Below are 27,857 nucleotides of genomic sequence, written 5' to 3'. Positions count from 1 at the left end.
AGCGCACTTGCTAGTGTGTACCGGGGCTCGACCAGTCGGCGAAAGCCAACATCACCCACGACAGAGAATGGTTGATTGTCAAGGGCAATGAATTTCATTATCTTGACTTTAATGGATTTCACCTTTGAGTTGTCTCGCTGAAATGTTCTGTATGACTGCTCGACTTGTTGACTGCTTGATCCACACAGCAGACATTGTGGGCTAGGTTAGGTGTGTTGCACGTGTAGTGCAACATTTTACGTGGCGTCATTGCGTCATATAGGTATGCACGGTAGCTTTGACATCGGTTTTTAACATCGGCGTTAAACTAGACATCGGTCGATTCCAATGTTGGCATTTTTAGCTAATATTGAGAGAATAAGATCAGGGTTGAAGGATATCAGGGATAGAAGACCTACAAGTAGTATGGAAACAAATGAGGGATAAGAAGGTCGTCACTCATTCATCTAGCTGCTACTCTTATTTGGTTCACCACATGTACTTTTGTAATACAACAGCAGAGGGTGAGATTTGAAACTGTCTTCAGACAGGCTTAAGAAAGACAAGTTGGAACTAATTAACAAGAATAGGAGTACAGCAAATGTGAACCAGATTTCAGATAATTCATTTAATCGTTGTTTTGTCTAGGACTCCAGAGTGGCGCAGCGGTCTAAGGCGTCACTACAGACCCGGGTTCGATCCCAGGCTATGGCCATGACCGGGGATCCCATAGGGCATTGCTCAATTGGCCCAGCGTCGTCCGGGTTAGGCTTTACTTGGCTCATCGAGCGGGTGCCTGCAGGCTGACTTCGGTCGTCAGTTGAACGGTGTTTCCTCCGACACCTTGGTGCAGCTGGCTTCCGGGTTAAGCGGACGGGTGTTAAGGAGCTCGGTTTTGCGGCTCATGTTTCGGATGACACATGACTTAACCTCCGCTTCTCCCAAGCCTGTTGGGGAGTTGCAGCAATGAGACAAGATCGTAATTGGATATGACGAAATTTGGGTGAAAAAGGGGCTAAAATAAAAATACGTTGTTTTTGTTAGTCTTTGTGCATGGCGTTCATCCACAGATTGCCGGTGCAGTTAGGGGTAAGTCAAGTCCTGTACAATGCTTTAACCTTATCTTCATCAAATGATCCATAAAGGGACCACTGAATATTTCTCAGAATACTTTTTACACCACTTACGTACGTCTCCGTGTGGGTGTGCAAGTTGTATATTATTATAATTGTTTCTATTGCTTCCTCGTCAGATCTCTAGTAATCCATTATACTCAATATTATGTTACTTTATCTCTAGTAACCATTTATGTGTTATCACAAATTCCTCCTCTACACCAGTGTTCTATTTATACAGGGGTTTAAATATTCACTCTAGTGCTGTTTAACAGCATATTCTGAAATAATACACTCTTCTTTCATATCTCCTTACAGAATCCCTATATAACATTATAAGTCTTTAGTTATTCACATCCACACCACCAGCAACGATCACAGCCCGAGAGGTACACATATCATGTTCTCGAGGAAATCTCAGTGTCCGGGGGTATCAATGAACATTGTTACAGCCTTTACCCATCTCAGCTGTTACCCTCTCAAACTTTTCAATGGCTTCGCCTGTCAGTGCTCACTACCTGTAGATCGATGGGCGGTAGTGGACACCATATGTATCTTCAACAGTTCCCAATGGTTCTCGACCACGTAGACACTTCTTATAAATGCCTACAGACAGTTGTCAGTGGGGCCTCTCCTGCCCTCACTCTAGCCTTCTCCTAAGACTTGCCCCTACTTACTATGCATATATAATAACCATAGATAACGTTATAAATTAAAAAAACTCAGCTCACAGAACTGTTTGGGCTATTCATTATTTTACATATATAACTATACTTAAGGTATTTACATCCACACCACTCCATATGGATCTATGCACCATATGTATCTTCAACGGTTCTCTAGCCTACCAGAAACTATGTTACAGTGGTCCCAGACCACATAGACAATTCACAAAAATGCCTATAGAACGCTACTTCCTATACATATACAACAACACCCGTGCTCAATTACACTCCAGCTATTATTAGTAGTCCCAGACTACGATGGGCCGTGATGGATGGAACCACTACATAACGTCATAGATTGAAAAACTCAGCTCACACTTCACTCCACATTCACGCTGGAGCGAGTCCCCTGACAGCTCTCATTCACTCAGTACGTTATAGCTAAATTTCAATCTCTTGTAATACAATTTTGAATCAGTTTATTATCCATATTTCAATCTCTTGTAATCCAAATATCAATCAGCTTAATATGTCATATCTCACAATCACACAACTTTCACATCCACATTCACTTAGTACTAGCCCTTGCTCTAGGCTTCTCTCTAAGACTAGCTCTAGCCTTCTTCTGTCATATGTATCACTGATGCGTTTCCTCTATTTTCTCTACAGTCGCCATAGTCTCTACAGTATCTAAACTCTCTATAGTATCTATAGTCTCGCATATCTATAGTCTCTGTGTCTATAGTCTCAGTAGTTTATGTAGTCATAAATGCTCCCTATAGATTCTATAGTCTTGCAACATACAGTTGAAGTCGGAAGTTTACATACACTTAGGTTGGAGTCATTAAAACTCGTTTTTCAACCACTCCACAAGTTTCTTGTTAACAAACTATAGTTTTGGCAAGTCGGTTAGGACATCTACTTTGTGCATGACACAAGTCATTTTTCCAACAATTGTTTACAGACAGATTATTTCACTTATAATTCACTGTATCACAATTCCAGTGGGTCAGAATTGTACATACACTAAGTTGACTGTGCCTTTAACCTGTTTGGGATAGGGGGCGGTATTTTCACGTCCGGATGAAAAGCGTGCCCAAAGTAAACTGCCTGCTACTCAGGCCCAGAAGCTAGGATATGCATATAGATAGATTTGGATAGAAAACACTCTAAAGTTTATAAAACTGTTAAAATTATGTCTGTTAGTATAACAGAATTTCTATGGGAATCTAGATTTCTGAGGCATCTGGTTGCAGTTCCTAGGGCTTCCACTAGATGTCAACAGTCTTTAGAAATTGGTTGATGTTTTTCTTTTGAGTAATGAAGAAGTACGGCTGTTCAGACCGAGTGTCAAGTCTAGTGTACTGTTATGTTTGGGGCGCGCGACCTAGCGCTCACTCCACTTTCATTTTATCCGCTATTGAACACGGTTTATTCCGTCTTAAATTTTATTGATTATTTACGCTTGGAAAAATCCCTAAAATTATGTCATGGCTTTAGAAGCTTCTGATAGGCTAATTGACATAATTTGAGTCAATTGGAGGTGTACCTGTGGATGTATTTCAAGGCTTACCTTCAAACTCAGTGCCTCTTTGCTTGACATCATGGGAAAATCAAAAGAAATCAGCCAAGACCTCAGGAAAAAAAATTGTAGACCTTCACAAGTCTGGTTCATCCTTGGGAGCAATTTCCAAATGCCTGAAGGTACCACATTCACCTGTACAAACAATAGTACGCAAGTATAAACACCATGGGACCACGCAGCTATCATACCGCTCAGGAAGGAGGCGCATTCTGTCTCCTAGAGATGAACGTACTTTGGTGCGAAAAGTGCAAATCAATCCCAGAACAACAGCAAAGGACCTTGTGAAGATGCTGGAGGAAACAGGTACAAAAATGTCTATATCCACAGTAAAACGAGTCCTATATCGACATAACCTGAAAGGCCGCTCAAACTTCTGACCCACTGGATTTATGATACAGTGAATTATAAGTGAAACAATCTCTGTAAACAATTGTTAGAAAAATTGTGTCATGCACAAAGTAGATGTCCTAACCGACTTGCCAAAACTATAGAAATTTGTGGAGTGGTTGAAAAACGAGTTTTAATGACTCCAACCTAAGTGTATGTAAACTTCCAACTGACTTGTCTAGTTAAATAAAGGTAAAATAAAAATACCCTAGAGCCTCTCCAATTCACATACCGCCCAGACAGATCCACAGATGACGTTATCGCAATCGCACTCCACACTGCCCTTTCCCACCTCTACAGAAGGAACACCTATGTGAGAATGCTGTTCATTGACTACAGCTCAGCGTTCAACACCATAGTCCCCTCAAAGCTCATCACTAAGCTAAGGACCCTGAGAGTAAACACCTCCCTCTGCAACTGGATCCTGGACTTCCTGATGGGCTGCTCCCAGGTGGTAAGGGTAGGCAACAACACATATGCCACGCTGATTCTCAACACTGGGGCCCCTCAGGGGTGTGTACTAAGTCCCCTCCTGTACTCCCTGTTCACCCACGACTGCGTGGCCAAACACGACTCCAACACCATCATTAAGTTTCCTGACGACACAACAGTGGTAGGCCTGATCACCGACAACGAGAACAGGTCAGAGAACTGGCAGTGTGGTGCCAGGACAACAACCTCTCCCTCAATGTTAGCAAGACAAAGGAGCTGATCGTGGACTACAGGAAAAGGCGGGCCGAACAGGCCCCCATTTTTAAAGTTGACGGGGCTTGTAGTACTTTAAAGTATTTTTACTTAAGTACTTTACGCAACTGCCTTTGGGTAGAAAACCAATAGCTTTTGCTCATGATAAATATACATTGTGGTCATCCTCACAATTCAAGCCAGTCCTCCATGAAAGCAATTTAGTTTGTCCTTCTCTTAGGCTTAATCTGTGAACAGGAAACCGCCCCTGTGTGTTTGGTGAACAAACAAACTATTAGTCTATAGCAGTTCTACTGGTTTCAATGTTATGGTCTCTAAGGGTTTTAATGGTAAAAGTCCCAAACACACACTGTATAGTGTTTTCAAATGGTATTGGGTTGGATTTAATAGTAAATGTCACTAATCACACTACACAGAGATGTTTTCTAATAATTGTACTGAAAAACATATGACTGCCATGCAGTGGTTTATAATTGTATTCTTTTCTTAGTGTTGTCACAACAGTTTAGTCACTAGCCCATTTCTCCAAAGTTTTGGGCTAGCATGAAAGGTATTGATATGAGAATTGCACCATAGGGATAGCCCCCTGCGAGCTGCCTCTTGTTGGACTATTCAAGGAGAGTTGGCTTGAAGAATTAGGTTGCTAAGAGAAGGACACACTTAATTGCTTTCATGGAAGACTGGATCGAATTGTGATGACGACCACACCATGCATTTTCATCATGAGCGAAAGCTATTGGTTTTCTGACCAAAGTTGCAAAGAAATTGTTGTGATACATTTGATAGACACAAGAGACCAGCACAATGGATAAAAGGGTGTGGCAGTAGCAGGAACAGCGGCATCTAGTGGGCAAAACTTGGTACTTTCACTTAATTTATTGGGAAAATGCAAGCAATTTCAATGGCTAATTTCTTTGAACAGGGAATAAAAAGTCCGGAAATTCACTGAGAATACATTATATTGTATGCATAAACAATATTCCAAGTCCAGGCTTTATACAACTTGTCAAACAAATTAAATTATACCGTGTCCTGGGGTGGGCTTGGTTTGGGTGGTCCGTGAGTGGCTTTTTACCATTTCATTTGAATTCCTCACATCTTAAGAAGAGTTTTTTTTGCAAATTGGCCTGAAGTGTCCCTTAGACCTCCAGCAGTGTTGATAGCTAATTCACCACAATTTCCACCTCAGTTTCTACTGTTTCACACGTTTCCCTGCTGTGAACAATCCAGATCATTAGGACAGCAAAGCAGCCCTCTTTGTCATGCGTGTTATTATATTACAACCAATGGACCCCCTTTTCAACAGTAAGCAGAGAATCACTATTTATAGCGAGGCTTCCCCTTTTAGGCTCTTTAATTACTGTTTGGAAAAGTAGAAGTGGTGTGTTATTTGGGAGGAAGGGAAGTCTTTATTGTGGGCTATCAGATTCTCCTGCTCTCAATTTGATTTAGGCCTAGCCTATCCTATAGTTTGAGCTCAAGGAAACAGTTGTGAAATGTGCGCAGCGTGTTGCTTGTACCTGTTACCTGCCACAGGACCAAAACCAAGGAGAAGTTGAGCCTTGGGCTTCAACTCTCTTAGATGTTGCGGAAATTGACCCACTATGCTGTTTACTTTCTGCATCTACGTCATATCGCTGAGTATAATTTTCCAAATGACAGTCAAGTGACGAACAGCTGTTGTGATAGTGCATGCGATTCAGCAACAACCTAGGTCCTGGAAAAAAAGGTTTTTGAGTGGAATGTCCAGAGTATTTTGCTGTCTCGTTCATTACACCGGTAAAGACCGTTGTGCCTCGATATCCCTCGTGAATTGATGTTGATCATCTGTTGTCTGCTTGATTTACAGCAGGGTCTCATCAGTTTAACAGAGAAAGCATAAAGGTAACGAGTTCATGCTTTCATATGTTTTTGTGCCTTGGAAGTCAACTGTGCACAATCGTGGCGATTTTAGCATGTTTATCTTAGTGGGGTAAACTCAACCAACATTTTGTGTTGCATGCCAGAAAAGCCACTACACAGCTTTGTGTTATTTTATTTGGCCTATGTGGTCTAAAAAGGAAGGAAAATACAATCACGAGGATCCACTTTTATAGAAAATATACTGACAAAGGTAGGGCATTGCGCAACCAAAACAACCCTCGCAATATCAACTGGAATTACGTGGGTCTATTACTGAACAAATATTTGAACGGGAAGCATGGTTACAGACCCAACAACATGAAATAATATCCCCTCCTCGTGAAGGAAAACACATGAGCTAATTATAATACACAAAGTAAGCAAAACAATGAAATCATTCCAACATTGCCTAAAATGATGAATAAGATACTTTTGTATATATAGTGTATGTGGACACCCCTTCAAATGAGTGGATTAGGTTATTTCAGCCACACCCATTGCTCACAGGTGTATAACATTGAACACACAGGCATGCAATCTCCATAGACAAATATTGACAGTAGAATGGCTTTACTGAAGAGCTCATTGACTTTCAACGTGGCACTGTCATAGGATGCCACCTTTCCAACAAGTCAGTTCGTCAAATTTCTCTCCTGCTAGAGCTGCCCCGGTCTACTGTAAGTGCTGTAATTGTGAAGTGGAAACATCTAGGAGCAACGAAAGCTCAGCCGCGTAGTGCCAACTTCATAGTGCCAACTGTAAAGTTTGGTGGAGGAGGAATAATGGTCTGGGGCAGTTTGTCATGGTTCGGGCTAGGCCCCTTAGTTCCAGTGAAGGGAAATCTTAACGCTATAGCATACAATGACGTTCTAGACGATTCTGTGCTTCCAACTTTGTGGCAACAGTTTGAGGAAGCCCGTTTCTTGTTTCAGCATAACAATGCACCTGTGCACAGAGCGAGGTCTATACAGAAATGGTTTGTCGAGATCGGTGTGGAAGAACTTGACTGGCCTACACAGAACCCTAACCTTGACCCCATTGAACACCTTTGGGATGAATTGGAACGCCAACTGCGAGCCAGGCATAGTTGCCGAACATCAGTGCCCAACTTCACTAATGCTCTTGTTGCTGAATGGAAGCAAGTCCCTGCAGCAATGTTCCAACATCTAGTAGAAAGCCTTCCCAGAAGAGTGGAGGCTGTTATAGCAGCAAAGGGGGGACCAACTCCATATTAATGCCCATGATTTTGGAATGAGGTGTTCGACGAGCAGGTGTCCATACTTTTGGTCATGTAGTGTACTAATGAGATAAACCTACAATATAAGCAATAAAACAATTGAGATGTACAAACTATGGCATAATGAGCGAGTAGCCGATTCAGCACTTTTGAAATGTACAGAGACAGAATTCAGAACATGGGCCTTTGTTACAGTATTCTCCCAGTACACCAAGTCAGAACTGTAGGATAAATAACATGGGCATATAAGCAGACAATGAAAGCTCTTACAATATTCAATGATAATATTTCTCTAAAACTGGCTATAGGCTACATGTGCACCACCAAGTCAGAACAGTAGACTAAGTTATGATGGGGGAGGGACCAAATTCTTAAGGTGAGACACATGGGCTACTAACAGCTTACTACACAACATACACTTAGTATTACTTTTTTAGCTACATTATACATATCTCCCTGTCATATTACATCATTTATGCAGTAGTATACAAGACATGGTCTCACTTGAACGTGGCGCGGCGGTCCATCTTATGGGCGAACTTTCATCAAACTTTGTCATCAAAGTCTGGCAGTCTCTGGATTTATGGTGCTTTCAAGACGTCAATGATCTTCAGGTCGGAGCTCGAGAAAGAGGCCAGAGTTTCCGACTTGGAATTGCGAGCTGGATGACCGTTCAAAACATTTTCCCAGTCCAAACAAATTTTTTTCCGAATTCCCAGTTGTTTTGAACGCGGCAGAAGTCATGCTGGATTGACAGCAGGGGCAATGTATTCAACCTATTCTTCCCCATAGTGTGTTGTGTGAATGTTTATTCTTTTAAGCTTGTAAAAGAGACCCTGACAGATGTTTTAAATCCTTAAACCCAGACTTGGACCACACACCCTCTCCACCAAATAGCAGGTAGGGGAAACAAAATAGTGATTGCTTTGCGACACTTGCAGTTAGCCATTGACTCCTTCCAAACCACTCATTGTTGAATTTGCGATTTCCGACTTGTTGTGTAATGTTTATGTCCAATGGCGGATGAGCACCGATACGCTTTATCATTTCTCTTCATATGACAAGGATTGAAAATGATTTGCCAGTAGATTTTTTTACTTGATTCATGATGATGACTGCTTGTCTAGCTTGCTAGCTAAGATTGTGAAAGTGTGATGTTGACACGATCAGTCCAGTCAAAGCTACAGGAGATATAACGTGATTTGTCCCATGACCTTGCGCCTTCTTGGAAGGGCACTTCTAATGTAAATCTATGGCAGCACCCAAGGGGGTTTGAACTGCCTAGCTCTCGCTGTAGATTCGCCTGTGACCTAGTGTCCCCATGAGTGACAACTCTGAGACAATCTAGTTTACGCTCTGTATTTTCGCTGACTGCCCCTCCACCACAGAAAGCACTGAACTAGGCTAAAACACCCGCATTTGGAGCTGCTTTTCTTAGAGTTAGTATGCAGCTTTATTAACTTAAGGCAAGTGTTTTAGTTTTTTTCATTGTTTGCAAACTGATATGTGACACGAATTAATGCCAAAATAACATGCAAAACAGGTGGGGCTCAAAACAGGTGGGGCTCTGCCCCACTTGCCCTGAATGATAGGGCGCAACACCCAGCGCTATTCCTATTCATTATTCTGGATATAATGACAACAAATTACATAGCCCAGTGGGTTTAATCACAATATTAATGAAATGAATGGTAATGAAATAACATGACAAATACATTTTATTTTCAATGTTAGACCTGCAGTTTTAAACAATACAAGCGGCTTGAAGTAACGTTAACTCACTCACTTTTGTACATCGCCTTGGTCCGTACAATTGACCTTATTTTAGCACCCCAAAAACGTAATACTTCCAGTTCAACTGTAATGTCAATACCATTGTAAAGCACAATTTCTCCCCTTTACAACAGAATCAATTACATGACCCCCACGCTGCCCGTTTCTGCATAATTCAACAAGGCAATGAGCTCCGTCGGGTCTTTAAAAAAATGGCGGGTGGGGAAGTGAAACTAATGCGTGATAGTGAGAAGGAGAGATGTTGTGTGGGAAAATTGCTTATTTCACTCGATCTGTCCAACTTATCACCTTATCGCCTCTAAAACACTATAAAGAGTTTATATAATGTGTCATTACATACCAATTTGAAGGTTTGTGTCGAATTTGAATCAGGTTTTTAGGGCGGTGCTAAAGTGATCTTAGAAGTTAACAGCGGCTTTGAGAATGATGATCGCATGCAATGATGACGCAAAAAATTACTAGGTATCCCCCTTACCCCCGTCACTGTCCATTTCTTGTTTTTAAAGGATGAGAGAAGTGCTACCTGGTGGAGAGAGATTGTAAGACAGATATAGTTGCTTTAGAGGCTACACGTTACGACATGTCTGTACGTTACGACATGTCACGATGTAACGGAGGGTCCGTTTTTTCAACTTTTCTCCAATACTATAGAGCCATTACCATGACGATCAACGCTTGAATAGAAACGTAGTTCACACCCCCAGTTTTGAAGTCAACACAGTCGCTACAGTCCCATTAGTTTTCTTTGTAGCCTCGTATGAATGTTGCGGTTGCGCACATTTGTACGGAATGGGGGGAGTTGACATTAGCCTACTTCAACTTGAATTTGGAGTACTGGAATAGCCTAGCTTGAAAATCAGACATTTCCTCAATTTGGTGCATGAAAAGTTATTGTAATTATTGTAGCCCGTTTATAAGTTCTCCTGCTCCCTTTATAATTATCCATGATTTCATTTTTGATCATTTTTTTGTGAGAGATGTGGCCACTTTCGTTTGTTTCCCACGGCTTCAATTGAAGGGTGCTGTGCTACTCTGTTGCGGTGAAACCACGTGCGGTTATTATGGGGATGACAACACCTGATGTTGGCTTCAACTTGCCTTTCCATACAAATCCTCCCATTAAAAAAAAAGGAACCTGGTTTTTGGTAACTTTCTCAGGATGAAAACAGCGATAGTGAGATTAATTCAATCGCTATTCATCGATTTATTTATGTGTGCCTGCGTCGACCACACAGGCTACAGATAAATTGTCATGCATATATCCAATCTATATAGTCAGGCAATGTCCACATTATTCTCATAAAAAAAAAAAAAAAAGTAATAATAATTTGAATATCAATGCATTCACAAGGCCTAAAAAATGCTTTATTCTTAGTGATAATGGCCTACTTTTCCCCCCGTCTTTTAAAAAATCTTTTTGCATGCCTTTTTGGGAGGAGGGAGGGTTCTATATTAGGCCCTATGTAGAATTATATACATTATACAATTGTATAACATTGAGTTCCTTGAAAATTACAATTAAGCGCTTGAAAAAGCCCCTGAAAGTCCTTGAATTTGACTTGCCAATGTCTCTATGAACCCTGCTCAAAGGATGTATAGTCCTAGGTATATGTTGCTGTATAGGTGGAGTTATGGGCCAATTTGCATATATTCACTTTTATTCCTCTAAGTACACACGTGGAACTGCATGAAAATCATTTATATTTTTTGTTTCAAACATTTTGAAATGTTGGTCCCAATGTCACACATTGGCCCCATTCTTTATAGAAAGACCCATTTACATCAGTACAGGTGATAGGCTGTGATCTTGTAAGGATTCACAGCCAAGGGAAGAGGTCTTCTCATTACAGCATATACATGTATGTCAATGGTTCATGTGTCCCTTTGTAAAGGTTATTGAGTCTCATTTTCTTCTCATTTCCAGACTCTGCAAGCTGGGCGATGTCCAACAGATGAACTGTCACTGACCAACTGCGCAGTCGTGAGTGAGAAGGAGTCACAGTTTGAACAGTAAGGTGTGAGTGTGTGTGTGTGTTTTGATCCCCAGCCCTGAGGTGCCTCTGTTAAAATCAAAGGCCAGTGTGTGGGTAGTGGCAGGTCACAGTGCATCACTGGGGCTCAGCTCTCTAGCCACGATGCCAAAAAAGCCTCAGGGCCGTCACACTCTCAATGGCTGCTCTGATTTCCTTTTCTATCATGTCACTAAATTGTCTCGGTCTTCTCATCTCTGGCCTCGCACATGTCCCTCTGGGGCAGGCGTGGGACTCAACAAAGCTCTCTCACCTGGTGAAAGAAGTAACCCATTCTGTTTTTAGCATTTTCATTTTCCTGACTGATCAAAACAACGTGTTTTCTCTTGTCTCTCTGCAGCAGACGTATAGTCAGCAATGTGTTTGGAACTTGAAATTGAAATAAAATAGCTGTGTCCAATCACTATACATATGGTAACGTGAGGTGCCTGGCAATTCCCAGCTCTAGTTCACTGCAGGGTTCTGATGTCTGTTAGGCCTGTATACTGTATTATAGCCAAGCTAAATATGTACACTACCGTTCGAAAGTTTGGGACGGTAGTATATATAAAACTTTTGAACGGTAGTATACGTCTTTAACACTCAGAACAACATGGAACAGATCAACATGACCTAGAATATTTCAAGGAGAATGTAAGCACCCTCTTAAATCTCTCTCTCTCAATAGAATGCTTGCTATCCATGTAAACATGCATATTCTAGTACTCTGTATGATATTCTTCTCCTCTACGCAGTCACGTGACGGTGAGAACCACGCCGACCCACAAGTTTGTGTTCACAGTGAAGACCCACCAGAGTGTGGTCCCAGGAACCATCGCCTTCAGTCTTCCCCAGGTAGGAGCCACCATCATGGCCTTCATAAATAGGCTACACACTGTATTTAAACCTATCCTTGCTTGAATGTCTTGTGTAAAATGTCTTGTAACAGTAAACGGACTAAAGGTCTAACCCACATCTTTAGGGCGTTTATAAATAAAACCATTATTTAATCAACGAGGATGAAGTGGGTTTCTACAAGTGCAGCTCCGGAACATTCTGTGGATGTAACTGACGCCATCTGAGCGTCTTACTTCACCTGAGGCTGTACTGTGCTCTAGCTGTCTGACTTCTATGGCCTGTCTGTCTGTGTGCTCCTCTCTCCGTCTGTTGTCTTTCTATCATGTATGTCACTGCTTTTGACCTATGACCTTGCCTGACTGCCTGCTCTTTCTCCATCTTTAAACTCTGCAGCCACAGCAGCACACAGGTACTACGGTAACGTCCTCACCCCGGTCTTGTTTTACAACTAGATTGGAGTGTAAACGGAAGTAGAAACGGTAGAAACATTTTGAAGGTGTAGCGATGCACTACACCATAACTCTTCACTGGACATTTGTCAATGGCCTAATGTGCCATACATCAGCCAAGAGCTTAGGCCTAAGTCATGTAAAGTAATGCTCCATACATCAGCCAAGAGCTTAGGCCTAAGTCATGTAAAGTAATGCTCCATACATCAGCCAAGAGCTTAGGCCTAAGTCATGTAAAGTAATGCTCCATACATCAGCCAAGAGCTTAGGCCTAAGTCATGTAAAGTAATGCTCCATACATCAGCCAAGAGCTTAGGCCTAAGTCATGTAAAGTAGATGACACATCAGTTCATGATCAGTCAAAAACCTGTTGCCTGGTCCTGACAGTTTTTGACCGTTTTGTGACTGATGTCCTTCTTGAAAGATGAAGTGGGTTGTAAAATAAGACCATGCTTGAGAGGAACGTTACACCACTGTTTTTGTCAGAACACCCTATTTAGTAGTTTTAGTACATCTCCAACGTAACGTTGTCCACATATGTAAGAATGTATTTTTCCTGGGCCTGTTTGTACCTTGTTGCTGAGTAACTGGATGCCATAAATCAGGGTGGGGGAGGTGATTTCTTTTGGGCAAAAAAAACACTCCAGGCCACTCCTTTTGAATTTCTAAAAATAGAAAGTATGTAGAAATTATAATGGACCTATACATTTTCAAATAACTGCCCTTTTTCTGGCCCGCAAAATGATATTGACAAACATATCTGTAAAAGAAATCTGTGGGCCCTCCGTTGAATTTCGAAATCTCATTGTGGCTCTCGAGCCAAAAAGTTTGCCCATCCCTGCCATAAATAGTTTATATAAAGGAAATGTGTGAACTGTACACTGATTAGGATAAATGACTTGTTTTTCAGAGAAAATGGGCAGGCATCTCCATTGGTCAGGATGTGGAAGGTAAGAGTGAAACATGATGATATTGAACTGTGAGGTGATCGTGTGCGAGTGCAGGAAGGTACTTTCGGCTTCAAGCAGCCTCTTTAAGGCAATTGATTACCATTGCCATTGTATTACTACTCTCCCATTGTTAGCCACCAGATGGTTAGCTCTGGTCCATAGCCACAATAACCACTCAGTCTCAACAATAACAACCCAACATCCTTCTCTAGCAAAAACCCTGCAACCTAATCATATTTCACTCTAATGGTTATAGATGTTTCTCCTATGTCAGAGAAATGGCAATTATCCCATGATCCTTTGCTGCAGTGATAGAGCTTCCAGTTGATTGCAATACACTGAGTGTAAAAAACATTAGGAACACCTGCCTATTCCATGACATAGACTGATCAGGTAAATCCAGGTGAAAGCTGTGATCCCTTATTGATGTCACTTGTTAAATCCACTTCAATCAGTGTAGATGAAGATAGGAGACAGGTTAAAGAAGGATTTTTAAGCCCTGAGACAATTGAGACATGGATTGTGTATTTGTGCCATTCAGAGGGTGAATGGGAAAGACAAAATATTTACGTGTCTATGAACGGGGTATGGTAGTAGAGGTAAGGCGTACCGGTTTGTGTCAAGAAGTGCAACGCGGATGGGTTTTTAACGCTCAACCGTTTTCCGTGTGTATCAATAATGGTCCACCACCTAAAGGACATCCAGTCAACTTGACAAAACTGTGGGAAGTATTGGAGACAACATGGGCCAGCATCCCTGTGGAATGCTTTCAACAACCTTGTAGAGTCCATGCCCCCAAGAATTGAGGCTGTTCTGAGAACAAAAGGGGGGATGCAACTCAATATTAGGAAGGTGTTCTTTTTCTTTAAAATGTATTTGTATTAATTATTTCTAATTTTTTATATACACTGCTCAAAAAAATAAAGGGAACACTTACAACACAATGTAACTCCAAGTCAATCACACTTCTGTGAAATCAAACTGTCCACTTAGGAAGCAACACTGATTGACAATAAATTTCACATGCTGTTGTGCAAATGGAATAGACAAAAGGTGGAAATTATAGGCAATTAGCAAGACACCCCCAATAAAGGAGTGGTTCTGCAGGTGGTGACCACAGACCACTTCTCAGTTCCTATGCTTCCTGGCTGATGTTTTGGTCACTTTTGAATGCTGGCGGTGCTTTCACTCTAGTGGTAGCATGAGACGGAGTCTACAACCCACACAAGTGGCTACCAGGAGACAGGCCAGTACATCAGGAGACGTGGAGGAGGCCGTAGGAGGGCAACAACCCAGCAGCAGGACCGCTACCTCCGCCTTTGTGCAAGGAGGAGCACTGCCGGAGCCCTGCAAAATGACCTCCAGCAGGCCACAAATGTGCATGTGACAGCATGTGAAATGTATTGTCAATCAGTGTTGCTTCCTAAGTGAACAGTTTGATTTCACAGAAGTGTGATTGACTTGGAGTTACATTGTGTTGTTTAAGTGTTCCCTTTATTTTTTTGAGCCGTGTATTTTATAGAATTCAGACCCCTTGACTTTTTCCATATTTTGTTACGTTACAGCCTTATTCTAAAATTGATTAAATAGCTTTTCCCCCTCAATCTACACATTTTTTTTGGTGCTAATTTATATATATAAAAAAAAAAAACTGAAATATCACATTTACATAAGTATTCAGATGCTCAGTACTTTGTTGAAGTACCTTCACTCAGTACTTTGTTGAAGTACCTTTGGCAGCGATTATAGTATCGAGTCTTCTTGGGTATGACGCTACAAGCTTGGCACACCTGTATTTGGGGAGTTTCTCCCATTCTTCTCTGCAGATCCTCTCAAGCTCTGTCAGGTTGGACGGGGAGCGTCGCTGCACAGCATTTTCAGGTCTCTCCAGAGATGTTTGATCGGGTTCAATTCTGGCTGGGCCTCTCAAGGACTTTCAGAGACTTGTCCCGAAGCTACCTCTGCACTGTCTTGGCTGTGTGCTTAGGGTCGTTGTCCTGTTGGAAGGTGAATCTTCGCCCCAGTCTGAGGTCCTGAGCACTCTGGAGCAGGTTTTCTTCAAGGATCTCTCTGTACTTTGCTCTGTTCATCTTTCCCTCGATCCTGACTAGTCTCCCAGTTCCTGCTGCTGAAAAACATCCGTACAGCATGATGCTGCCACCACCATGCTTCACCGTATGGATGGTGCCAGGTTTCTTCCAGACGTGACGCTTGGCATTCAGACCAAAAAGTTACATCTCGGTTTCATCAAACCAGAGAATCTTGTTTATCATGCTCTGAGAGTATTTGTGTATTTGGGTTACACCCCACTCCAAGTAGGAGGTGTGGCTTCCATCTGTCCACTCTACCATAAAGGCATGATTTGGGGTAGTGTTGCAGAGATGGTTGTCCTTCTGGAAGGTTCTCCCATCTCCACAGAGGAACTCTGGAGCTCTGTCAGAGTGACCATCGGGTTCTTGGTCACCTCCCTGACCAAGGCCCTTCTCCCCCGATTGCTCAGTTTGGCTGGACGGCCAGCTCTAGGAAGAGTCTTGGTGGTCCCAAACTTCTTCCATTTAAGAATGATGGAGACCACTGTGTTCTTGGGGACCTTCAATGCTGCAGAAATGTTTTGGGTACACTTACCCAGATCTGTGCCTCAACACAATCCTGTCTCTGAGCTCTACGGACAATTCCTTCGACCTCATGGCTTGGTTTTTGCTCTGACATGCACTGTCAACTGTTGGACCTTATATAGACAGGTGTATGCCAAATCATGTCCAATCAATTTAATTTACATCAGTTGGGCTCTAAGTTGTAGAAAAATCTCAAGGATGATCAACGGAAACAGGATGCCCAGGATGCCCCTTGAGCTCAATTTCAAGTCTCATAGCAAAGGGTCTGAATACCTATGTAAATAAGGTATTTATGTTTTTATGTATTAATACATTTGCTAACATTTCTAAAAAAACAGTTTTTGCTTTGTCATTATGGGCTATTGTGTTTAGATTGCTGAGGATTTTTATTTTATTTAATACATTTTAGAATAAGGCTGTAACGTAAGAAAATGTGGAAAATCTCACTAATATACTACTCAGGGTTTTCTTTATTTTTACTATTTTCTACATTGTAGAAGAGTAGTGAAGACATCAAAGCTATGAAATAACACATATGGAATCATGTAGTAACCAAAAAGTGTTAAACAAATCAAAATATATTTTATTTTAGAGATTTTTCAAATAGCCACCCTTTGCCTTGATGACAGCTTTGCACACTCTTGGCATTCTCCCAATCAGCTTCATAAGGTAGTTGCCTGGAATGCATTTCAATTAACAGGTGTGCCTTCTTAAAAGTTCATTTGTGGAATTTCTTTCTTTCCTTAATGCATTTGAGCCAATCAGTTGTGTTCTGACAAGGTAGGGGTGGTATACAGAAGATAGCCCTACTTGGTAAAAGACCAAGTCCATATTATGGCAAGAACAGCTCAAATAAGCAAAGAGAAACGACAGTCCATCATTACTTTAAGACATGAAGGTCAGTCAATACGGGAAAAAACGTTGAATGTTTTCTTCAAAAACCATCAAGCGCTATGATGAAACTGGCTCTCATGAGGACCGCCACAGGAATGGAAGACCCAGAGTTACCTCTGCTGCAGAGGATAAGTTCATTAGTTACCAGCCTCAGAAATTGCAACCCAAATAAATGCTTCACAGAGTTCAAGTAACAGACACATCTCAACATCAACTGTTCATAGGAGACTGCGTGAATCAGGCTTTCATTGTCGAATTGCTGCAAAGAAACCACTACTAAAGGACACCAATAAGAAGAAGAGACTTGCTTGGGCCAAGAAACACGAGCAATGGACTTTAGACCGATGGAAATGTGTCCTTTGGTCTAGAGTCCAAATTAGATATTTTTAGTTCCAACCGCCGTGTCTTTGTGAAACGCGGTGTGGGTGAACGGATGATCTCCGCATGTGTATTTCCCACCGTAAAGCATGGAGGAGGAGGAGGAGATGTTATGGTGTGGGGGTGCTTTGCTGGTGACGCTGTCATTGATTTATTTGCAATTGGAACTCATTCAAGACGGTTGGAAAAGCATTCCAGGAGAAGCTGGTTGAGAGAATGCAAGAATGTACAAAGCAGTCATCAAGGCAAAGGGTGGCTATTTGAAGAATCACAAATATAAAATGTATTTTGATTTGTTTAACACTTTTGCTTACTACATGATTCTATATGTGTCATTTCATAGTGTTGGTGTCTTCACTATTATTCTACAATGTAGGAAATAGTAAAAATAAAGAAAAACCCTTGAATGAGTAGGTGTCTATTGGTAGTGTATGTACAGTAACAGTCGAAAGTTTGGACACACCTACTCATTCCAGGGTTTTTCTTTATTTTTTACTATTTTCTACATTGTAGCATAATAGTGAAGACATCAAAACTTTGAAATAACACATATGGAATCATGTAGTAACCAAAGCCATTTTAAGCCTACTGTCAGATTATATCTGTAGCGACAATGCCTATTGTAATAGGCCTAAGTCCTATAGCTCTGCCTTAGCCTTATAGTCCGGATCTGTTTTAGTGCTACAGCCAACTCCTCTCTGTGTTCATTCTTTGTCAAGCCAAACATGTAGGCATGGCAACAACAGTTGGCTACAGCACATGCGGTTTGGGACCAGACTAGCTCTGCCTAGGCAAATCAAAATATGAGCCCTTAAATTAGCAAAGTGTTGATATGTAAAGACACCCTGCCCTGGAATAGATCTGCTACATGGCTCATTTGCAAAACGGCGGTACGGCAACAAAAGCTGGGTGTGAACAGGTGTGGACGGAGCACTGTGAACAGCTTGTTCCCTTAATCACTTTCAGCCCCGTGTTGCAGTGTGCTCTCTCAGATGTGAAGCCATGAACGACAGAGGCCCATTTGAACTCACTGTAACGTGAACAGTACACTCTAACAAATGGTAATAATTCGTTGTTTGTCCTTGATGAGGTTGTTCATTCAATATGATACAAAGTGGATAGCACTAACGTGCAAGGTACTGTAATCGAACACCAACCAGTGTTGTAATCGAACACCAGACAGTTGACGTTGTACGTGAAAATAAAAACTGAGAAACGAGGTTTAAAGCAATTGGGCTTACAACTCTTTTGCCATCTCACTGTGTGTGTCCTTTCTCCGCTGTGTGTCCATGTAGTGACCGGCTACAACTTTGACAAGTCCAAGCAGTGTGTAGGCACCATGATAGTGGAGATTGACTTCCTGCAGAAGAAGAGCGTGGACAGCAGCCCATACGACTCAGACAAGATGGCTGCAGAGTTCATCCAGCACTTCAACAGCCGGGCCTTCAGTGTAGGCCAGCAGGTACTGGAACTGTAGCCTACAGATGGACGGGGAAGGCTCGGATGACAGGTTGGGGTTACACACATTACCTCCTCGAGGACTTTGTTGGTCTTGAAACTCTGGGTAGAAGTTTCCCGTACACACAGATCTAGGATCAGCTTACCCTTATCCCAAATCCTTAATCATTGCAAAGTGGCAAAACTGACTGTAGATCATTGTCAAGGGGTAACTTTGTCGTACTCTCGGCTTTAGGTTGAGGGGTAGCATAGAGCGAACATCTCGTCAAATAATTTAATTGCCCAAAATTTTTTGTTGTGTACTTACATGTTGTATATATTTTTTAAATATATTTTTATTATTATTCTGTATTCAATCAATTGGCAGAATAAACAGCATTGGACAAATGACAAATACTTTGTCAGCGCACGTCCATATCACATGACAATCATTACATGCTTATCAATACCACAAGATACATTCATAGTACATGCACTTACCAAGCAACAATAAATGCTATGCTAATTGAGTCCACCATTACAAGTAAAACAAAACAACAAGATGAATTAGAATTAGAAAATAAACCCAAAATAAAACCCACACCATTCCACCCAGGACTCTTTTGATTTAACTTCTCATAGCAAGAGATCTTACACTTTCAGCTGCGTTTGACCACATAAATAAGATTCTTTCATTGTCACCTTGAGAACGAGCAGTGGACAATTCCTAAATAACAATATCTAAAAATGAGAACACCCATTGGCGCAATGCCAGTGTATGCGGGGGCTTCCATCTTAAGGCAAGCATTTTTTGTTCTTGCAGTGGTTAGGCCTGCTAGCCACACCCTTTTGTGATCTAAAGACATTGATACTGATGTGCTGTCATTCAACAGCAACACAAGAGGAGAGCAGGGAGATCTTACACTTTCTACCAAGTATTTTAGATAGACATATAGTGATCTTTTTCCAAAAACAATAAACCTCGGGACAATTGCACATTACATGCATGAATAAAGCAGTGGCTGTGAACAGAAGGAACATAAAGGGGAGGGTACTAAAAACATTTTATATATTTTGTGTGGAGTAGCATAAGTTCTATGAATGAAGTTGAAGTGAATTGTTTGGTGGTTAAGGTTCTGAGATGCTCCACTTATGTTACTCCACACAGTTTCCCACTCAATGTCTTCCTCTAGTACTCAAAAGTCATTATTCCATGGTTTCATTAATCTTTAAGGGTTTGTTTGTACCATCAACAATTTTCAAATAAATAACAGATACAATTCTTTTGGTTTTAGATTTTTACATACATCCAGTCAGTAAATGGATGTTTACATAAATGTGAAATCCAACGAACACCATAAGCCTTTAAGGTAGCACGTAACTGGAAAACAAAGGGCCTCCCGAGTGGCACAGCGGTTTAAGGTACTGCATCGCAGTGCTAGAGCCGTCACTACAGACCTGGGTTTGATCCCAGGCTGTGTCACAACCGGCCGTGATTGGGAGTCCTATAGGGCGGCTCACAATTGGCCCAGCGTCGTCCGGGTTAGGGGAGGGTTTGGCCAGGTTAGGCCTTCTTTGTAAATAAGAATTTGTTCTTAACTGAGGGTTTAGCCGGGGAAGTTCTACTTGGCTCATCGCGCTCTAGCGACTCCTTGTGGTGGGCCGGGTGCCTGCAGGCTGACCTCGGTTGGCAGTTGAACGATGTTTCCTCCGACACATTGGTGCAGCTGGCTTCCGGGTTAAGTGGGCGGGTGTTAAGCGCCCGTTGGGAAGTTGCAGCGATGAGACAAGCTCAAAAAAGGTGGTAAAATACACACACACACAAAATAAAGATTAATTAAACTTCTCTTGTACATCTGAAAAAGCACATAGACCTTGAGAGTCAAATAGATCTCTAAGTGTAAATAAACTTTTTTTACTCCATTGGGAATACACCAAATTACATGAGAGCGTGTCTCTCATTGCTAATGTCTGTATAGACAGAACATTTAGAAACGATTGGTCCATAATGAAATCTAGCTTGTTTCAAGGGGATAACGAACAAACCGCGTAAAGAACAAGTTTCTCCTCAATTGACCGCCAAGCTGTGTCACGACTAGGATCTATCTATATTGGAATTGCTCGTGATACAAAAGCCCAGTGATAAAATGTAACATCCGGGAACACCCCACCCAACAGCAGGTTTGGGTCTTTGTAAAGTCGGTCATTTGATTATTTGTGTTTTGCTATTCCAAGATTGCACTATGAAGCCTGTCCTAGTATCCTGATAGTAGACACAGCGGAATCATAGAGATAATAAAGTTCATACGGAGCAACACATTCACTTTAATTACAGAAACGCAAGACTGGGAAGCTAATGAGGACTGAGTCGTCTCTTTCAATCACATTCAACCTTGTTTAGAAAGGAAGTATATGTCTTTGTCACAATCACTTCCAGACTCTTGTAAATATCAATGCCCAGATATCTAAGGTCTTCAACATAAGGTATACCAGCTATTACAGAGTCATTAGAATTGTTAAGGGACAACAGTCCAGACTTTTGCCAGTTCGTTTTCTATCCCGAGAAGCTACTAAATGTACTAAATAAAAATGTTGTTTAAAACAAGAGGACATCATCTGCATACAGCGAGATAAAATGGGAAGAGCCATTAATGATGATTGGTTCTATGGCATTGGGTTGCCGTACGGCTCGGGCAAGAGGCTGAAGTGAGAGAATGAGAAGCAACGAAGAGATGGGGACAGAAGCTCTACAGATGGGGACAGAAGCTCTACAGATGGGGACAGAAGCTCTACAGATGGGGACAGAAGGAGGAGCAGTTAGTGCCGGTCATCACCATTGCACAAGAGTTGGCGTACAAAATCAGATTGATATATTTAGCACACAAGCCCAGATGACCTAGTGCGATCTGTAGGTACTCCCATTCTAACCTATCAAAGGCTTTTTCTGCATCTAATGGTAAGATGTCAGGGGAATCATTTCATTCTGGAGCAAAGTGTATCACATGCAATAGTCAACTTCCATCGTCTGATGCAAGGCGATCCTTAACAAATCATGTTTATCCCCATAGATTAGTTTATCCAAATACTCATTCAGACGGCGTGCAAGAACCTTTGAGAATGGTGTACTTACGTTGTGACAATTTGCTACGGTTTGTATTTGTTTACATGCTGTAATGCTTTACTTTCTTATGACATATTGTCCACTTTTCATCCTGTTTCTCTCTGTCTATATAGCTGGTGTTTAGTTTCTGTGAGAAGCTATTTGGCCTGCTGATAAAGGACATCGAGGCCATGGACCCCAGCATCCTCAAGGGAAATGCAGGCTCTGGGAAGAAGCACAATGTACATGTACCTCCAGCATCAACACTCTCATGACCTTTATTAATCAGATTAGCACCATTCCATGTTACATTACATAGGACTATTCATACACTATAACTAATCATAACTACTTAGAAACTCAGCAAAAAAAGAAACGTCCTTTCACTGTCAACTGCGTTTATTTTCAGCAAACTTAACATGTGTAAATATTTGTATGAGCATAACAAGATTCAACAACTGAGACATAAACTGAACAAGTTCCACAGTCATGTGACTAACAGAAATGGAATAATGGTCCCTGAACAAAGGGGGGGGGGGTCAAAATCAAAAGTAACAGTCAGTATCTGGTGTGGCCACCAGCTGCATTAAGTAATGCAGTGCATCTCCTCCTCATGGACAGCACCAGATTTGCCAGTTCTTGCTGTGAGATGTTACCCCACTCTTCCACCAAGGCACCTGCAAGTTCCCGGACATTTCTGGGGGGAATGGCCCTAGCCCTCACCCTCCGATCTAACAGGTCCCAGATGTGCTCAATGGGATTGCGATCCGGGCTCTTCGCTGGCCATGGCAGAACACTGACATTCCTGTCTTGCAGGTAATCACGCACAGAACGAGCAGTATGGCTGGTGGTATTGTCATGCTGGAGGGTCATGTCAGGATGGGTACCACATGAGGGAGGAGGATGTCTTCCCTGCAACGCATAGCGTTGAGATTGCCTGCAATGACAACAAGCTCAGTCCGATGATGCTGTGACACACCGCCCCAGACCATGACGGACCCTCCACCTCCAAATCGATCCCGCTCCAGAGTACAGGCCTCGGTGTAACGCTCATTCCTTCGACGATAAACGTGAATCCGACCATCACCCCTGGTGAGAGAAAAAACGCGACTCGTCAGTGAAGAGCACTTTTTGTCAGTCCTGTCTGGTCCAGCGACGGTGGGTTGGTGCCCATAGGCGACATTGTTGCCGGTGATGTCTGGTGAGGACCTGCCTTACAACAGGCCTACAAGCCCTCAGTCCAACCTCTCTCAGCCTATTGCGGACAGTCTGAGCACTGATGGAGGGATTGTGTGTTCCTGGTGTAACTCTGGCAGTTGTTGTTGCCATCGTGTACCTGTCCCGCAGGTGTGATGTTCAGATGTACCGGTCATGTGCAGGTGTTGTTACACGTGGTCTGCCACTGCGAGGACGATCAGCTGTCCATCCTGTCTCCCTGTAGCACTGTCTTAGACGTCTCACAGTACGGACATTGCAATTTATTGCCCTGGCCACATCTGCAGTCCTCATGCCTCCTTGCAGCATGCCTAAGGCACATTCACGCAGATGAGCAGGGACCCTGGGCATCTTTCTTTTGGTGTTTTTCAGAGTCAGTAGAAAGGCCTCTTTAGTGTCCTAAGTTTTCATAACTGTGACCTTAATTGCCTACCGTCTGTAAGCTGTTAGTGTCTTAACGGCCATTCCACAGGTGCATGTTCATTAACTGATTATGGTTCATTGAACAAGCATGGGAAACAGTGTTTGAACCGTTACAATGAAGATCTGTGAAGTTATTTGGATTTTTACAAATTATCTTTGAAAGACAGGGTCCTGAAAAAGGGACGTTTCTTTTTTTCCTGAGTTTATTATAGTTACACTAGCTATACAGTAGTTATCGTGTACACAACATGGTGAAGTAAGCCACAACGAAGGTGCTAGCTAGTTAGTAAAGTCAATTCTCATAGAAAACGTGTGGAATTCTCTGTCCACCATCTCACTCCTAATTGTCTTCTATCTCCGTGGTCTTTACAGATTGACATTGGCTTGTTGCTGGGCAACAGCCAGGTGGTTTTCGAGAAGGCAGAGAGCTCCTCTCTTACCCTCATTGGTAAGTGTCATCCTTGGCTTGCTGTCTTGTATTAAGTGACTACATCAAATCTATTTAGTATCACTCCATTACGGTATTTGTAAATCAGGGTTGTGTATATCTGACAAGTTGGTCTGCTCAAAGCATGATAGACCCGGGATATTAAGATGTTAACAAATTAGGCTTGATATTTGCGTAATGAACCAAATTGGATGTGTTTGCAAGGCTAAGCTAAGTGACACTCGGCCTCACTAAACCACCCTGACTGACTTTATCGGTTTATGGCATGTGCTTGTTGTAACCCAATACGACCCCAAGGGGGCACCCTGTCCACATTTGTTGTTTGACTATCCTTCCCTTGCTTTCAGTTGTTTTGAGTGATGAAATTGAGATGGCCCTAGAGAGGAAAGTGTCATTCATTCAGTGGCATGTAAAGTACATGTTGTTCATTATGTCTTTGACGAACTATTTAGTTAATACATTAAAAGCTTTGCACCATTCCCCATCTGTGAGCTGCCACTGGTGCTAGGTTTACACACATACAAAACACTAATAAGGAAGAAAATGTCAAACGTCAAATAGATGAGAACCTGAGGTTAACAAAGTATTTAACCTTTTTTGTGTATTTGCCTTTCTGAAAATCAAGGGAAAGCGAAGACCAGAGAGTCTCGTCAGTCCATCATCAACCCAGACTGGAACTTTGAACGCATGGGCATCGGTGGCCTGGACAAGGAGTTCTCTGACATCTTCCGTAGGGCCTTCGCCTCTCGAGTCTTCCCTCCAGACATAGTGGAGCAGATGGGTGAGCTCCTCTCTGTCTCTGTTGGTCTTTCTCGTCCTCCAGATCTTTCTTTCTCAACAGCAGTTTCTCTTTCTTGATTTTCACTCAATCCATTGTATTCAGTCCTATTTCCACACATGCCTGTTCTCTTGCACACTCAGTTTCTCGCTCTCTTACTTGTACTTTTTATAGCTCTCTGTGTATTTTTCTCTCACCACATCCCCCCGCTAACCACTTTTCAAGGTCCCAGTGAGCCTGTGTTCCAGCCTAACGTTAGACAGACTGAACCATTTGCCACTGTGAGGGGAGGGGGGGAGGCAGGACAGCCTGCCAAACCAAATCACACAATCGGTCTCTGGATGAAACACCATGATATGAATAAGACTCTCTGTGTTCTGATGGCATTGGTTTTCAGACCAATACTACTGCACATTGTGACAAAGTCTCAAACAAATGGACCAAATGGGGATACTATTATTGGACTGACAATGTAGTTTCAGACTTTTCTCGTTGTTTGACAACACTACTGAACACTAGACTACCGGTAAACTAGTTATTTAAAAAATGAATTGTCTCACTCACTCGGTTAGGCCCAAGGGGGCTTCCATCATTGGACAGACAATGTAGTGTCCTCTCGAGATGCTGCTCTCATTCGTCAGTCGTCCGTCAGTTATGACGCAGGCATCCATCCCCCACGGAATAATCCTTGCATGCACTGGTAAATAGTTGTTTGACATGTCTCAGATTACGATGCTGATTCCCATCACTAAAGGATGGTTCATAGTGAAAGCAAGTCAGGTGCTCTTCTGCGTCATCCACACACACACACACACACACACACACACACACACACACACACACACACACACAAACACAAACACAAACACAGAGAGAGAGAGAGAGAGCCCCAGTCCTAGCCTCGTGGCGTCCAGTGTGAGTGCGAGAGATGACCTTAAGCAGGGCGGCTGGGTGCTATGGGGTGCAGGAGTTGGCCCCTGGCTGTGGCCAGCTGGCTGGTCTAATGAGATGGCGAGCCCTGATAGAGGAGAGTCTAAAGGTGAGGGTGTAATTGGGGAGTGTCGGGGAGCGCAGGTGCTGAGAGAGATGATCATAGGGGGGAGGTGTGTGTGTGTGTGTGTGTGTGTGTGTGTGGTGGGGGGGGGCTCTCACTCTCTCCATGTCTCCTCACACTCCCGCAAAAGTCAGGAAGAAAGCAATGGAACACACACACATACACACACACACTATAATGCTTTACCTGGAGCCCCTCCTCACTACCCCTGTCTGTCTCCCCTTCAGCACGTATAAATGACAGGGGCGATGTTTATCTCTGGCCCCTCGATGAGTCGGGAGCAAATGTCACTAAACAGGTGCAAAAAGCTACTAGGACCAATGCAGTCTGGGTTTCAGTCTAGACCCAAAACTGCTCCAAATTGGTTTGGTCTAATCACAAGACTTGATCTTTATAAGAAACACACCACAGAGTCAACTTGTAGTGATGAATCAAGCATTAAATACAGTAAATCTAGCCGATTCATCTGTTTTTTCCTGCTCATTCTCACAAATTGAACTTGTGAACTTTAAATACCTTGGGAATGTTTCATATCTGGATGTGACATATGAATCAGGGATGAGATCAGACAATGACTTTAAGGCAAAAGTCACCTCAAACACAGTGCATTGGAGAAACAGCCAATGGAAGCATAGAGTGCTAAAGAGGCCTAAGGACTTTTCCCACCGACTCTGATACGATTGTGACGCACATAAACCATTCACACCGACTCTGATACGATTGTGACGCACACAAACCATTCACACCAAGTCTGATACGATTGTGACGCACATAAACCATTCACACCGACTCTGATACGATTGTGACGCACATAAACCATTCACACCGACTCTGATACGATTGTGACGCACACAAACCATTCACACCGACTCTGATACGATTGTGACGCACATAAACCATTCACACCGACTCTGATACGATTGTGACGCACACAAACCATTCACACCGACTCTGATACGATTGTGACGCACACAAACCATTCACACCAAGTCTGATACGATTGTGACGCACACAGACCATTCACACCAAGTCTGATACGATTGTGACGCACACAAACCATTCACACCGACTCTGATACGATTGTGACGCACACAAACCATTCACACCAAGTCTGATACGATTGTGACGCACACAAACCATTCACACCAAGTCTGATACGATTGTGACGCACACAAACCATTCACACCAAGTCTGATACGATTGTGACGCACACAAACCATTCACACCAAGTCTAATACGATTGTGACGCACACAAACCATTCACACCAAGTCTGATACGATTGTGACGCACACAAACCATTCACACCAAGTCTGATACGATTGTGACGCACACAAATCATTCACACCAAGTCTGATACGATTGTGACGCACACAAACCATTCACACCGACTCTGATACGATTGTGACGCACACAAACCATTCACACCGACTCTGATACGATTGTGACGCACACAAACCATTCACACCGACTCTGATACGATTGTGACGCACACAAACCATTCACACCAAGTCTAATACGATTGTGACGCACACAAACCATTCACACCAAGTCTAATACGATTGTGACGCACACAAACCATTCACACCAAGTCTGATACGATTGTGACGCACACAAACCATTCACACCAAGTCTGATACGATTGTGACGCACACAAACCATTCACACCAAGTCTGATACGATTGTGACGCACACAAACCATTCACACCAAGTCTGATACGATTGTGACGCACACAAACCATTCACACCAAGTCTGATACGATTGTGACGCACACAAACCATTCACACCAAGTCTAATACGATTGTGACGCACACAAACCATTCACACCGACTCTGATACGATTGTGACGCACACAAACCATTCACACCAAGTCTAATACGA

The 27,857-nt window shown here is 42.5% G+C and overlaps 1 protein-coding gene across 3 annotated transcripts in view; it reads left to right on the top strand.

Annotated features, from left to right (window-relative positions):
* Positions 1 to 27,857, top strand: part of LOC120046192 (vesicle-fusing ATPase) — a 52,061-nt gene that overhangs the window by 5,923 nt on the left and 18,281 nt on the right. For 2 of the 3 annotated variants that reach the window (XM_038991218.1, XM_038991220.1), the window contains exons 2-8: positions 11,294 to 11,379; positions 12,134 to 12,233; positions 13,596 to 13,635; positions 18,818 to 18,984; positions 22,194 to 22,301; positions 24,070 to 24,145; positions 24,771 to 24,926. In XM_038991218.1, coding sequence (XP_038847146.1) covers positions 11,294 to 11,379; positions 12,134 to 12,233; positions 13,596 to 13,635; positions 18,818 to 18,984; positions 22,194 to 22,301; positions 24,070 to 24,145; positions 24,771 to 24,926 — 733 coding nt within the window. Of the gene's footprint in view, positions 1 to 11,293; positions 11,385 to 12,133; positions 12,234 to 13,595; positions 13,636 to 18,817; positions 18,985 to 22,193; positions 22,302 to 24,069; positions 24,146 to 24,770; positions 24,927 to 27,857 lie in introns of those variants that run through there. The other variant, XM_038991219.1, reaches the window with a different exon arrangement.

The sequence above is a fragment of the Salvelinus namaycush genome, chromosome 4 (assembly GCF_016432855.1).
Source record: "Salvelinus namaycush isolate Seneca chromosome 4, SaNama_1.0, whole genome shotgun sequence".
NCBI classification, from domain to species: domain Eukaryota; kingdom Metazoa; phylum Chordata; class Actinopteri; order Salmoniformes; family Salmonidae; genus Salvelinus; species Salvelinus namaycush.
The sequence above is the reverse complement of the archived record's forward strand: the minus strand, read 5'-3'. Positions and strand labels throughout refer to the sequence as shown.